Source organism: Phalangium opilio, unplaced genomic scaffold, assembly GCF_054372755.1.
Source record: "Phalangium opilio isolate 3A_F unplaced genomic scaffold, DU_Popi_V2 ptg000031l_1, whole genome shotgun sequence".
Taxonomy (NCBI): Eukaryota; Metazoa; Arthropoda; class Arachnida; order Opiliones; family Phalangiidae; genus Phalangium; species Phalangium opilio.
The window spans coordinates 7,139,654-7,153,615 of NW_028324158.1; the positions used below are offsets into that span (position 1 = coordinate 7,139,654).

General features: G+C 36.9%; 3 protein-coding genes and 1 long non-coding RNA gene across 11 annotated transcripts in view; 1 reads left to right on the forward strand and 3 right to left on the reverse strand.

Moving 5' to 3' along the window:
* LOC149690343 (uncharacterized) overlaps nucleotides 1-13,962 on the forward strand; it is a 94,939-nt gene that overhangs the window by 34,468 nt on the left and 46,509 nt on the right. The window lies entirely within an intron of this gene.
* On the reverse strand, nucleotides 2,942-7,588 carry LOC149690346 (uncharacterized). 8 transcript variants are annotated; one of them, XM_089869868.1, is made up of 11 exons: nucleotides 7,086-7,588; nucleotides 6,928-7,006; nucleotides 6,795-6,861; nucleotides 6,559-6,653; nucleotides 6,405-6,473; nucleotides 6,193-6,272; nucleotides 5,666-5,735; nucleotides 5,142-5,303; nucleotides 5,014-5,080; nucleotides 4,939-4,978; nucleotides 4,784-4,874 (listed from the first exon to the last, which is right to left on the reverse strand). In XM_089869868.1, coding segments are annotated over exons 5-10 (420 nt in total). In that variant the 5' UTR covers nucleotides 6,444-6,473; nucleotides 6,559-6,653; nucleotides 6,795-6,861; nucleotides 6,928-7,006; nucleotides 7,086-7,588; the 3' UTR covers nucleotides 4,784-4,874; nucleotides 4,939-4,976. The 8 variants fall into 8 exon arrangements, with proteins under 8 accessions (XP_089725987.1, XP_089725988.1, XP_089725991.1 ...); XM_089869861.1 differs by adding exons at nucleotides 2,942-3,597; nucleotides 3,692-3,957 and having other exon boundaries at nucleotides 4,657-4,874; nucleotides 5,142-6,653; nucleotides 7,086-7,143; nucleotides 7,208-7,588; XM_089869862.1 differs by adding exons at nucleotides 2,942-3,597; nucleotides 3,692-3,957 and having other exon boundaries at nucleotides 4,657-4,874; nucleotides 5,142-6,473.
* On the reverse strand, nucleotides 8,467-10,400 carry LOC149690347 (uncharacterized). The gene is made up of 3 exons (XM_089869869.1): nucleotides 9,958-10,400; nucleotides 9,565-9,830; nucleotides 8,467-9,505 (listed from the first exon to the last, which is right to left on the reverse strand). Exons 1-3 carry the CDS (start codon nucleotides 9,958-9,960, stop codon nucleotides 9,244-9,246), a joined length of 531 nt encoding a protein of 176 aa, XP_089725995.1. The 5' UTR covers nucleotides 9,961-10,400; the 3' UTR covers nucleotides 8,467-9,243.
* Nucleotides 11,100-13,191, reverse strand: LOC149690348 (uncharacterized). Its single transcript, XM_089870804.1, has 5 exons — nucleotides 13,093-13,191; nucleotides 12,482-12,561; nucleotides 11,611-11,680; nucleotides 11,342-11,503; nucleotides 11,100-11,280 (listed from the first exon to the last, which is right to left on the reverse strand). The coding sequence occupies exons 1-5, from the start codon at nucleotides 13,099-13,101 to the stop codon at nucleotides 11,131-11,133; spliced, it is 471 nt and encodes a 156-aa protein (XP_089726930.1). The 5' UTR covers nucleotides 13,102-13,191; the 3' UTR covers nucleotides 11,100-11,130.

Below are 13,962 nucleotides of genomic sequence, written 5' to 3' on the forward strand. Positions count from 1 at the left end.
AACTTTCCTTTATCTTTCACTGGGTATTTAGTTAATGCTAGGATCCCCGAAGCCAAAGTCATTAACGCCAATAAACTTAGGTACACCTGTTTCGTAACGAATTTTAAACTGTGGACATTTTTGAGTCTGAAGTTTAGAACATCTTACATTTCCGTGAATTGGTAGAAAGTTGTGAAAGGAGTCTTTATGAACTTTAATGGGGTTTTTACTGAATATATACACTGGGTTGGTTTCCGAGGGGTAGAACATGCCTACTTTTGAAAAGGTTTTTATGTTGTGATTGAATATATCCATCAAAATGTCCACCGTCTGTTTGTGAATATATTTTGTGTAAGTTATTTGTGTTTACTGTGTGATTAGTTGCATTTTTTGAACGCAATGATTCCAATTATCTGTATGTATTTCTAATATAGGTCATACCAAGAAGTGATATCTAGTTTATTAGGGTGAAAGTATAAATTCGCCACATTTCCAGCTTTATCTCCAGTCCAAACGTAGGTCCGGAATTAATCCCCGCCTCTAAATTACAACCGGCATCTCTTTGGTTCTTGAAAACTCACGTCAGCGCGACGCGAATGACGAAAATTACGTATTTTCCGACTGAGGAGCCGCAGCGAAATAGCCCGGCCTCCTTTTACGTCCCCCTTGTATTTTGAAAGGGGGACTGGGACTATGGCGCGCGAATACTTAGGCATCTTATAACTTCTCCCTAGTAAACTAGATAACACTTCTTGGTTTTACTCAAAAAGGTTTTGCTTATTTATACTGTTTCATAATTTACGAACGGTAAATTACCGACTCACATCTCTAGTTTCTCTACTTCCGCGTCTGCAATCGGCTATAGAATATTATTGAACTTACGATATTATTATCCTTAACTGTTAGTAAATCATCCGCCATATTTTCCAAACCAAACGAAACTTCTTCGACACTGCGGGTTAAATGATATATATCATAAACACAAGCTTTTTAAATCTGACCCCTGTTGGGATAGAATATCTTCAATCTTGTTTATCAAAACTATAGTAGTTCATTTGAATTATTCTAGCGTCAATTTTTAATTCAATTGGGATATTACTTTTGTTGACACAATCCAGTGACCCACTCCTTAATGTAATCGACGTATTTCCTGTAGCTCGGAACGAAATCTAAATAGTGCTATTTGCATAATTCAAATTAAAATAGTTATACAACTGATTAATATTTTATAAAAAATGGTGGAAAATCCTCATTAACTCATATTGGTTTCATTGAACATATTTTGTTATCTTTTTCCTTCTTTAGAGGAACTCTTTATGGGGATGTTTTAGTTTAAAAATAAAATTACTTCTCCGACGCCAATGTAGAGAGTCGAATTTCTTGACATTTTCTCAAAGCGCAAACCGCTGAAAAATGTGCCCGATATTGACCGCTTTTGTGTAGTATTTCGTAAGAGAAATTTAATTATACTTGAACTTTCATATTTCGAGGCAGGAATTTATTTTCTTTTCTGAGACGGCTTAGATAATTGTAGAGCCCCGCGTATAGCTTTTTGACTTTATGCTATTACTGGAATAATTGAAAGGGATAGTACTATAGTTGATATGGTTGAAACATATTTGGCGACTTTCTCTTGAAAACTACTCAGTTATGTTGCTTTTTTACGACATCCCCCTCGGCATACTCTGTAAAAAATATATACAGGGTTGCCACGGGTCAGGGAAAACCTGGAAAAGTCAGGGAATTTAAAAATGGGTCGAAAAGGTCAGGGAAAAGTCAGGGAATTTAAAAATGGGTCGAAAAGGTCAGGGAAAAGTCAGGGAATTTAAAAATGGGTCGAAAAGGTCAGGGAAAAGTCAGGGAATTTAAAAATGGGTCGAAAAGTCAGGGAATTTAAAAATGGATCGAAAAGGTCAGGGAAAAGTCGGGGAATTTAAAAATGGGCCGAAAAGGTCAGGGAAAGTCGGGGAATTTAAAAATGGGCCGAAAAGGTCAGGGAAAGTCCGGGAATTTAAAAATGGGCCGAAAAGGTCAGGGAAAAGTCAGAGAATTTAAAAATGGGCCGGAAAAGTCAGGGAATTTAAAAATGGGCCGGAAAAGTCAGGGAATTTAAAAATGGGCCGGAAAAGTCAGGGAATTTAAAAATGGGCCGGAAAAGTCAGGGAATTTAAAAATGGGCCGAAAAGGTAAGGGAAAAGTCAGGGAATTTAAAAATTGGCCGAAAAGGTCAGGGAAAAGTCAGGGAATTTGATTTTAGTGGGTAAAATTTCTGTGGATAAGTCTTTATTGAAAGAGTGATGAAAGTTTCTCCTGATCCTCTCTTAACACAGAAAACTCTAGAGCAATCCTAAAAAGTCTAGAAATGTTTTTGTAAAGTAAATGGTCTAGTAGAAAGTTTATTTAATTATAAGCACTTAAAACGTACTGTAAACATTTACACTTTCGCCCTAAAAGGTCAGGGAAAAATCTCAGAAAAAGGTCAGGGATATATATGGGGCGATACTCTCGATTCTCAAATAACGGTATTGGTCTTACTTCTTTGAAGTTCTTTCACAGTCTCAAGTATTCGAAATTAGTCGTAATACTATCTCTTTAATGGATTTTTTATAAAGGTCTAATGGTTAAAACTATAAAACAATTAGAACTTCATAAAGCGCTGCGTTCGTGCCTTCTCAAGCGCGCCACGTTTAAGGGAAGTCTAGGTCGAAAATCCGTGTTTCGTTTAATTCAATCGTTAAAACCACGGAAAAGTTTCTTTGGTTTCATAGCCAAGTATTTCAGTAGAAGAATAGCGGTTTTAGTTTTCCATGAGCTTTCTACTTTTCTAATTGATTGTTATAACATGTAATATTAGTGAACCCCCCGGGAATGGTGTCTTAATTACAGCAAGGGTCATACGTAACGACACTTTTCACTTACTGTTTATTTCTCTCAACTATTAAAAGCAAAATATTGTCTGAAACGTAAATTATCAAAACTATAGCGAAACTGCTTTATTATTATTATAAAATTATTTTAAGTTCAAGTCTACATAACAGAAATGTTTTTAAAATTCAGAAAGGTGTTTTGAAATTTCGGTGATGTATTTAAAATTGAGTTTCGACCTTGAATGATATTCATCATATTCACTATTTAAATTGCAGCGTAATAAGGAATGTTGTTTCCCATGTTATGGGTTTTCGTGTGAAAATATAAAGGACAAATTGCGGATGGGCATGCAGCTCGAAAACCATATTTATTCTTGTTGTTTACACCTATCGGCTCAGTCTCTTCGGGAATTACTAGTCTTTGCTCGGGACCACGTCTCCATTTCGGAATATATTTATAAATGCTCATTATGTGCTTGAAATCGGTAACTATTCGTGTCTGAAACGGTGAACTTCGGTATGGTTTGATTTGCGAAGCCATTTTCTGTACGACCATATTGCCTGGGCGATGAAATGGGCTAGTGACATTATGAGACCAAAGGTCATTATGACCAGCAGAGACTTGAACCCGGCCCAACCGAGGACAAATTCCTCTTCGCCGAATGTTGGTTGGAACTTATATTTATCCAATTCAAAGAATTTTTCCTTGTGTTCGCCTTCCATCAATTTAATTTCTTGTATTTTGATTATTCTGCAATTATAGACATAATAATTGTAGGCACTGGTGAATCTTTAACCAATGAAAAAACCCTAGTGAAATACTGAAGTATAAATTCAGCGCATACTTTCTGTTCAAATATTCCTTGCAAGTTGAATGTAGTTTGGGCGAGTGTAGATATCCCAAGTTGGCTGGGAAGATGGGTGGGCTTTGGTTAATCGAGTCATTTTCGTTCAGGCCAAATAATTCAATTATTAGAAGTAGGATAGATTTGGTCAAGAAAAAGGCGAAATGGTCAGCTTCTGTTGCATCCATAAAGTTATTCATGCTCAAAAATCCGTCAGAATCTTTCAAATATTTCCATAAGTAGCGCGCGTTCGGGTCCAGAGAGGTCTGCCAATGATAGAAAATACCCCTTTTTCAACAATAGTTTTTCTTAACCCAAGGCCCAATATAAAGACGTTGGTGTCAGAAATTATAGGGCGATTTTCAATCTGACCCATTAAATGAAACTGAAATAAATGCTAATTAAATTTAAGGGGTCATCCGTGAAACACTCCAGTATATAACATGAAAATGATGACCAGGACAGCAAAATTATATCAAAGAAGATTTTCGACTCAAAATTGCCCAAAGAACATCCCCTATAATTCTTACACATGGTTTCCACAGTCCACACGTCAAGAAAAACCTGGGAATTTTAAGAATTTTCTCAAAGTCACTGAATTTGGTTAAAATTGCTAACATATACGTGGTTTAACCATCCAGCTATAGGTGACGTTTTAAATGCTATTTAGCGAGATCACGTTTGACCAGACACCGATGTTTTACGTATAATATTCAAACGCGATTGTCTAGTTATATTTAGAACAATTGGGCCTAAAAGGTCAGGCAAAATCGTAAAAATTGGTCAGGGAAAACCTGGAAAACTCGGGGAATTTTAATCTGAAAATTTCGTGGCAATTAACCCTGTTACAGACCTTTATTCGATAATAAGTTTTCAGTTTAGTTTTTGCCTTTCTTTTAAAGAAATGTACCAGGCTATAATGTCATCATGACCTTGAAGATATTGTAGAGGTTGAATAAAATCACCTTTAGATAGGTTTCCATGAAAGTAGCTCCTAACACAAGGGGCGCTACGACGTCCAAATTTGCCGTGACGTCGGCCACAGTGTCCATGGTATTGTAATCAACACTGATGAATTGGCAATTGAGATAGGTTTGAATCATAACAGTCAGCAGAAAAGCTCCCAGCAACCACGAACCCAAGAGAACTTTGTATGGTAGAGACTTCCTTGACTTAATTTCGCCTGGTATAATGAAAATAAGTAGCGTCAGTCGTCGCAATTTTAAATATTGGATACCCCTACTTACCTTGTCTTAGCAGTACGGCGGCCATGTTAACGAATTCGCTATATTGCAGTTGAATTAACTTTCCTATATCTCGCAATGGGTATTTAGTTAACGCTAGGATCCCCGAAGCCAAAGTCATTAACGCCAATAAACTTAGGTACACCTGTTTCGTAACGAATTTTAAATGGAGGACTTGTTTGATTCTATTGTTTTACACATCTTACATTTCTGTGAATCGGTAGAAAGTTGTGAAAGGCGTCTTTATGAACTTTAATTGGGTTTTTACCGAATATGTATACGGAGCCGGTTTCCAAGGGGTAGAACATGCCTACTTTTGAAAAGGTTTTTATGTTGTGATTGTACATATCCATCAAAATGTCCACCGTCTGTTTGTGAATATACATTGTTAAGTTATTTGTATCGACTGTGTGGTCAGTTGCAGATTTAGATCAAGATGATTAAGCCCGTAAGAAAAGTCACCCATTTTCGGTTATTTTAACAAATGGAGTAAAACCAACCGATTAAACTTTTGTGAAAAATAAAATAGCCGTACTATATATTATTTTCCTACGGTTTTATTCAAAAAGGTTACGAGTCTGAGCGCCAAAATTACCATTGCAAAATTACGGTATGATATAAATCGATAATTTAAGGTGGTAATTGGTAACTTACCGCTAAGTTACGGAATTTAAATTTGACTTCTTTACTCCCGCGTCTGCAACCGGCTATAGAATATTATTGAACTTACTATATTTTCATCTTTAATTGTTAGTAAATCATCAGCCACATCATCCCATCCAAACAGAACCTCTTCGACACTGCGGGTTAAATGATGTAAATCGTGAACACGAAGCATTTTAATTCTTCAAATAACAAAACTTAACCTGACCAAATAATATTGGGGTTCAAATAACTATATTTAACCTCGCTTAATTAACTTGATCTGACCTATTACTATTTGAGTACAAAAAACACAACCCTCGGCATTATTGACGACTGTAGTTTTTCACATCCCGGTTGTAATGCTCGTTAGGGAACTGCTGTAGCTGTTCGCTGCGTTTACGAGAACCGCTGTATATATAAACTACTGCCTAACGGGTAGGCTGCGTTTTCGGGAAACCGCTATTATTGGAACCGCTTATGTGAGGGATTCCCTAATCATGTTATTGGTATAATTTCTGACCTCTGATTAAATTCAGCTTGAATATCTTGTTTATCAAAACTATGGTAGTTTATTTGAATTATCCCAGCGTTAAGTTTTAATTAGGATATTACTTTTGTTGACACAATCCGGTGACGAACTCTTTAATGTAGTCGACATATTTCCTGTAGCTTGGACCTATACCTAAATAGAGCTATTTATACATAATCAAAATTAAAATAGTTATACAACTGAGTAATATTTTAGGAAAATTGAGCATATTTTTGGTATTTTTTTTTCTAAGAGGAACTCCTTATGGGGATGTTTTAATTATAAAAATAATTACCTCTCCGACGCCAATGTAGAGGGTCGAATTACGTAGCATTTCTCAAAGCGAACAAACACTGAAAAATGACTTCAAAATAACTGCGCAATTATAAGCTTGCCCCGATATTGACCGCAAATTTGTTTAGTGTTTCGTAAGCAAAATTTAATTATACTTGAACTTTCCTGTTTCGGGTCCGGGATTTATTTTTCTTTTTTGAGACGGCTTACATTATTCTACAGCACCGCGTAGCTTATATTTGTTCTATTACTGGAATAATATTTGAAACTAAAATTATACAGCTCTATTTCAAAGGGATAGTACAATATAAATAGGTCGCTATGTTTGGAATCTTTTTTTTTCTTAGAGGAACCCTTTATGGGGGATGTTATAATTATAAAATATAATTACTTCTCCAACACCAATGTAGAGAGTCGAATTACTTGTCATTTCTCAAAGCGAAAGACGGTGAAAATAACTTCAAAAGAACTGCGAAATTATTGACCGTCTTTGTGTAGTATTAGTAAGAGAATTGTTTTTATACTTTCGTTGTATGTATCCAAGACTTTATTTTCTTTTCTGAGACGGCTTATCATTATTGTAGCTCCGACTTAATGGCATTTCTGGAATAATGTGGGGAAACATTATGGCAAAGTATGAAATTGTATTGCTCTGTTTGAAAGGGATAGTACAATAGTTTACCTTTCCAACGCCAATGTAGAGAGTCGAATTTCTTGACATTTTCCCAAAGCGAAAACCGCTGAAAAATGTACCCGATATTGACCGCCTCTGTGTAGTATTTCGTAAGAGAAATTTAATTATACTTGAACTTTCATATTTCGTGTCAGGGATTTATTTTTCTTTTCTAAGACGCCTTAGATTTTATTGTACAGTGCCGCGTATAGATTTGACTTTTACTGGAATAATTGAAAGGGATAGTACAATAGTTAATATGGTTGAAACATATTTGGCGGCATCCTTTTGAAAACTACACAGTTATGTTGCTTTGTTTACGGCATCCCCCTCGGCACGCTCTAGGAAGAATAAATAAATATATATATTTGGCTATGTGGAGGTGAGATGGAGTAGAAATCTCCATAGCCTGATAACGTAGCCTCCGTCTGCGGAGTGCGGAACGGCAACGAAGTTCTCCCGCCATCCTCAGTGGCTTTTGGTAGGGTCTTATGGTATGAAAACTCGTACAATGTCCCCCTGTGTCTTAAAAGTATAGCTAATTCGTGAGAGCTAGCGTCTATTTGCAAGTGGCGCTAGACGGTGCCACTTAACAATCCCCTAACAAAGAAAGGGGCGTGCGTGAGGTACTCTGGGAGACTCTTAATTGCGGCAGCACGCTCTACCAACATTCTCACTCTATATCACCTCTCTTCTCCGAGATGGACCGATGCTTTCAATTCTAAAATAACAGTAAAACCATAAGTTTATAAGATATGTTCCATAAGTGTGTCACTCGTTAATGAGAGCTTGTCATGAAGTGAGGTAGGTGAAACGTCATAGATTCTTGTAAAGCGACGCGTAGTGAGGCCTTGTCAAAGGCTTAGTACAGACTAAAGAGGAGGATGGACTGCAAAACCGAGTGTAGTCAATTCTCACGTCGTTCTTGAACTAGCTCTCATTAAGCCTCTAACATTACGAAGTATGGGTAGTGACATACTTATGGAACATACCTTATAAACTTATGGTAAAACTAACTTATTGGGTTTATTTATTTCGCAGTCTCAAGTATTTAAAATTACCAAAACCTTACTGTTTTGTCGAAATACTATCTCTTTAATCGATATTTTACACAGGATTAATGGTTGTAGGCCTAGTTATAAATCTAATAAAACTTCATAAAGCGTACTTCGTGCCTTCTCAAGCGCGGGCCACGTATAAGAGAAGTCGAGGTCAAAACCTGTACGTGCTTCGTTTAATTCAATGATTAAAACCATGGAAAGGTTTATTTGGTTTCGTAGTTTTCCATGTGCTCGTACTTTTCTACTTGGTTGTTATCAACTTGCCAATAACATGCGATGTGAGGGAACCCACCGGGAAATGGAATAGTGTTTTATTAGTCTTTCTTTGAATGTTTTCACAACTTGTATACGTTCATAAGATATGTTCCATAAGTGTGTCACTGGAGCTTGTCATGAAGTGAGGGAGGTAGGTCATAGATTCGAGGTAAAGCGACGCCTGGTGAGGCGCTGTCAAAGGCTTAGTACAGACTAAATAGAAAGATGGAACTCCTTCAAAAGTTAACCGCGTGTAGGACTTCAATTCTCGCTTGTCGTTCTCGAACTAGCTCGAGCTGTAAGTCTCTAGCATTACGAAGTATAGGAAGTGTCATACTTATGGAACATATCTAATAAACTTATGTTTTATATTTTATTCCCAAGTCATACATAACGACACTTTTCACTTCCTGTTTATTTCTCTCAACTATTAAAAGCAAAATGTTGTCTGAAACGTAAATTATCAAAACTAAAGCGAAACTTTTATTATTATTATAAGATTATTTTAAGTTCAAGTGTACATAACAGGAATGTTTTAAAATTCAGAAAGGTGTTTTGAAATTTCGGTGATGTGTTTAAAATTGAGTTTCTACCTTGAATGATATTCATCATATTCACTCATCAAATTGCAGCGTAATAAGGAATGTTGTTTCCCATGTTATAGATATGGGTTTTCGTGTGAAAATATAAAGGACAAATTGAGGATGGGCATGCAGCTCGAAAACCATATTTATTCTTGTTGTTTACACCTATCGGCTCAGTCTCTTCGGGAATTACTAGTCTTTGCTCGGGACCACGTCTCCATTTCGGAATATATTTATAAATGCTCATTATGTGCTTGAAATCGGTAACTATTCGAGTCTGAAACGGTGAACTTCGGTATGGTTTGATTTGCGAAGCCATTTTCTGTACGACCATATTGCCTGGGCGATGAAATGGGCTAGTGACATCATGAGACCAAAGGTCATTATGACCAGCAGAGACTTGAACTCGGCCCAACGGAGTACAAATTCTTCTTCGTCGAATGTTGGTCGGAACTTGTATTTATCCAAATGAAAGATTTTTTCCTTGTGTTCTCCTTCCATCAATTTAATTTCTTGCATTTTGATTATTCTGCAATTAAAGACTTAATAATTGTAGGTGACGAAGTTTCAGCAAATTCACTTGTTTACTTTCTGTTGAGATATTCCTTGCAGGCAGATGATATTTTGGGCGAGTGTAGATATCCCAAGTTGGATGGGAAAATGGGTGGGCCTTGGTGAATCGTGTCCTTATCGTTCAGGCCAAAGAATTCCATTATTGGAAGTAGGATCGAGTTAGTCATGAAACAGGCAAAATGGTCAGCGTTGATGGCTTCCAGGAATTTACCGATGGTCAAAAATCCGTCAGAATCGTTCAAATACTTCCATAAGTAGCGAGCGTTCGGGTCCAGAGAGTTCTGCAAATATTAGAAAAGACACGTTTTTCTAAAAATAGAAGGGAGTATATATTAAGAAAGTCAATTATCTCCTATTAGAAAATAATTAACATTTAATTAGTCTTAAAAACGCTGACTACTGCCTTGCCATTGGTTTCGTGGCGTCTGCTAGCCAGATCCCACACTTGAAGAAATTGTAGAGATTTCGCGTTGAAATTATCACCAAGAACTAATATCTAGTTTATTAAGGAGAAGGTATAAGATGCCTAAGTATTCGCGCGCCATAGTCCCAGTCAGGCTGGGAAATAGCACACTTCCTCTGGTCCAAAACCAGTTTATTAATTGCTTGGACTAGTTTTTTAATTCAAGAAGTGGGGGTTACTGGTCCTCGGGACCAGTTTATTAATTGCAAATCTATTGGAGAGCAAAGGCTGGGACCAGTCCGGAGACCAGTAAATGATTTCAGACACTAGGGGGTCACTGGTCCAAAGGACTAGTTTAAAAAATATCCTTATTTCCCAGCCTGGTCCCAGTCCCCCTTTCAAAATACAAGGGGGGGGGACGTAAAAGGAGGCTGGGCTATTTCGCCTCTCCAAAATCGGAAAATACCGTAATTTTCGTCATTCGCGTCGCGCTGACTTGAGTTTTCTGATATATATGTTACTTTAGTGTACTATAATATGGCCAGATGGCGTTGTAAGCTTATCCAGTTGGGTCCCCGTGACTCGACACAACGCGCATTCACCAGTATTGTTTTGTTATGATCGACGCCTAGTCGATGTATAAATGTATGCCAAATAAGATTAAAGTTTATCTTAACATTAAAGGACAATGCACAATTATTTAACCAACTAAATAAGGTTAAGCAAGTTTGATATTCTAACCAAATAAATAAAGAATATTACATTTTCAAGAACCAATGAGATGCTAGTTGTAATTTAGAGGTGGGGATTGACTCCGGACCTACGTTTCGACTGGAGATAAAGCTGGAAATGTGGCGAATTTATACCTTCTCCCTAATAAACTAGATATCACTTCTTGTTACCACCTTTAAATAGGTTTCAATGTAAGTGTCTCCAAACACAAAGGGTGCTACGACGTCCAAATTTGCCGTGACGTCTGCCACAGTGTCCATGGTATTGTAATCAACACTGGCGAATTTGCAATTGAGATAGGTTTGAATCATAACAGACAGCAGAAAAGCTCCCAGCAACCACGAACCCAAGAGAACTTTGTATGGTAGAGACTTCCTTGGCTTAAATTCACCTGGTATAATTAAAGTAAATGGCGTCAGTCGTCGCAATTTTAAATATTGACACCGCTACTTGCCTTGTCCTAGCAATACGGCGGCCATGTTAACAAATTCGCTATATTGCAATTGAATGAACTTTCCAATATCTTTAACTGGGTATTTAGTTAACGCTAGGATCCCCGAAGCCAAAGTCATTAACGCCAATAAACTTAGGTACACCTGTTTCGTAACGAATTTTAAATGGGGGACTTGTTTGATTCTATAGTTTTACACATCTTACATTTCTGTGAATCGGTAGAAAGTTGTGAAAGGCGTCTTTATGAACTTTAATGGGGTTTTTACCGAATATGTACACTGAGCTGCTTTCCAATGGGTAGAACATGCCTACTTTTGAAAAGGTTTTTATGTTGAGATTGTACATATCCATCAAAATGTCCATAGTCTGTTAGTAAATATGCTTTTTTAAATTTGTGGCAGTTTTATTAACCTCTTAAAAGTTCAAATGCAGCCTGGGCCGCCATAAGCTAAAGGTTTATTATTTTGACTTACGATATTTTTGTCCTTAATTGTCAGTAAATCATCTGCTAAATCTTCCCATAAAAACTGAACCTCTTCAACACTAGTCAATAAGATGATCATGAAGTTTTTGTTAATAATTGTTGTCAAAAGTTCATTGATAGAGGTCAAAAGTGTCCTTCCTTCAGTTCCCATGCACGTAAAGTGAGCTAAGCAAACACAACCCTCCTCTCATGCCCCCCCCCCTCACGAACCAACCAAACCAATGAGAGAAGAGCTTTTTTAAGGTTAAAGGTTTATAGAAAATAGTACTCTGGTGGCGATCAAAACGTTAATTCTTGATACTAGTTGAGCCTATTCACGAATGTTCCCTGTGCTACGGTCCTGAAGGTAATCATAGGCAGAGGAGGGTCGACACTATTCTGAGAGGTAAAGGGGGGATTCCATATATTACAGGGCGCGTGCAAGCTCGAACGAAGTGTACTTTTGGTCTTTATCCATGAACCTTTGTTGTTATTTATTAAATTTGATTGGGATCTCTTATAAAAGGGGAGAAAGTTATGAGGTTTATAGTTTAATTTTTGAACTTGTCGTTAAGTTTTTCTAGATTATCTTGTTTATTTAACTGAAGTGTTTAATGAGAGTTTTAATCTCATCTAATTATGGAACTCTATCCCTTGCGATATAAAAAAAATAAATTCAATGTCTGTTTTTAAAACAAAGATCCTAGAATATATCAGAGATAACTTTTAATTTTAATTAACGTTTTTAAGTTAAACCGGACTCCTATGTAAACCAGTCGAAAACTGATAGGAACATCCATAAATAAAGCTATTATTATTATTATTATTATTATTATTATTATTATTATTATTCTATCATTAAAATTTTATTGGGATGTTACTTTTGTTGGCAAAATCCGGTGACCCACTCCTTAAAATAGTCGACGTATTTTCTGCTGCTTGGACTGAAGTTCATTCTGTACTGATGACATAGTTCAAATATAAAATGGTTATATAACTCACTCATATCTTGACAAAAATAATGGCGTGAAATCCAATTTTACCAGGGTAACTGTAATTTACGATTTTCTGTGGTCTTTTACCATAACGGTAATTTACCCTGGTAAATTACGGTGGTAATTTAGAACCAAATTAGAATTGAAACATTTTAATATTATTTATAAAGTTATGACGCCCAAATTATTTAAATTATTATCATTCTCGTTCATAGAGGAATTCTCTATGGCGATATTTTAGTTTGAAATTATAGTTACTTCTATTCCGCCAATGTATAGAGTCGAATTGGACGCCATTATGTCGAAAGCGAACTCGTATATAACTGCCTATGTATAAGATCTGACCAGTTAGCTATTGACCGCCTTCGCTAGAAAATATTTAACTTAGTTTTGAAAACAGTATGCTTTTGTAATTGACTATAATCAGAAGGGGATAATAGAAGAAGCGTGACACTCTGTATCCTCTTAATGCTTTAGTTATGTAACATGATTCTTACCAGGCTCATGCACCCTCTTTGTTTGCACTTCTACCATGAGTGAATAATATGTTAGCTCCCTATAAGTTACTCAGGCTCCATAGGCGTAATGTATCCAGCGATTTCTTCTCATTTCGCCCGCGCGGGAAAAAATCCGAATGCTGCGCTCTCTCTTGTCGAAAAAAAATCCCGCTCGTACGGCTCCTTGACCTCGAGTCGTCGGCTGCTTTTTCACCGAGGGAGTGTTTTAGTCGTGAATGTTTACGTTTTAACAATTTAACATTAAATCATGGCGTTTGTTTCAGTACTGAGATAAAAAATGCAGGAACTCTATGAAATTTGCCGATATTGACAAAGAATGCTAGAGATATGAGTTGTTATTGTGACTTGAAACCAGAAAATTATACAACTGAGCTAAATCCAATCCACTGATCTCTTAACTGTTTTCTTAACCGAGGCTACTGAGCGAAATATTCGGCTGCTTAAATAGCTCCGATATCATTGGCTAGATTCCACTACACGCGCTTCAGGGGAAAAACCGGAAAGAAGCGTAAATAAGATTTTCGTTCCCGTGGCGGCCGCAGAGCGTCGCATATAATTGGGAAGCCGGCGGCGCGGGAGAAAACGCTGGAGTATAAAAATGAATTGCCTGAGTAACTTATAGGGAGCTAACATATTATTAACTCATGCTTCTACTCATTAAACTTCAGATGGGTAACTATCGCACCATGGGGGTCAATTCTATAACTGTTTGGAACTAAATCCCCAGCAATCAGCCCACAAACCTTGATTGTCTTGACGTGGGACAAAAACGCACAAGCGCGTGCATGCGCCTTGGCAAATAGTTAAGCGCTAACAGAGTAATGATGAGGGAACTATTTAGGTCGCGTA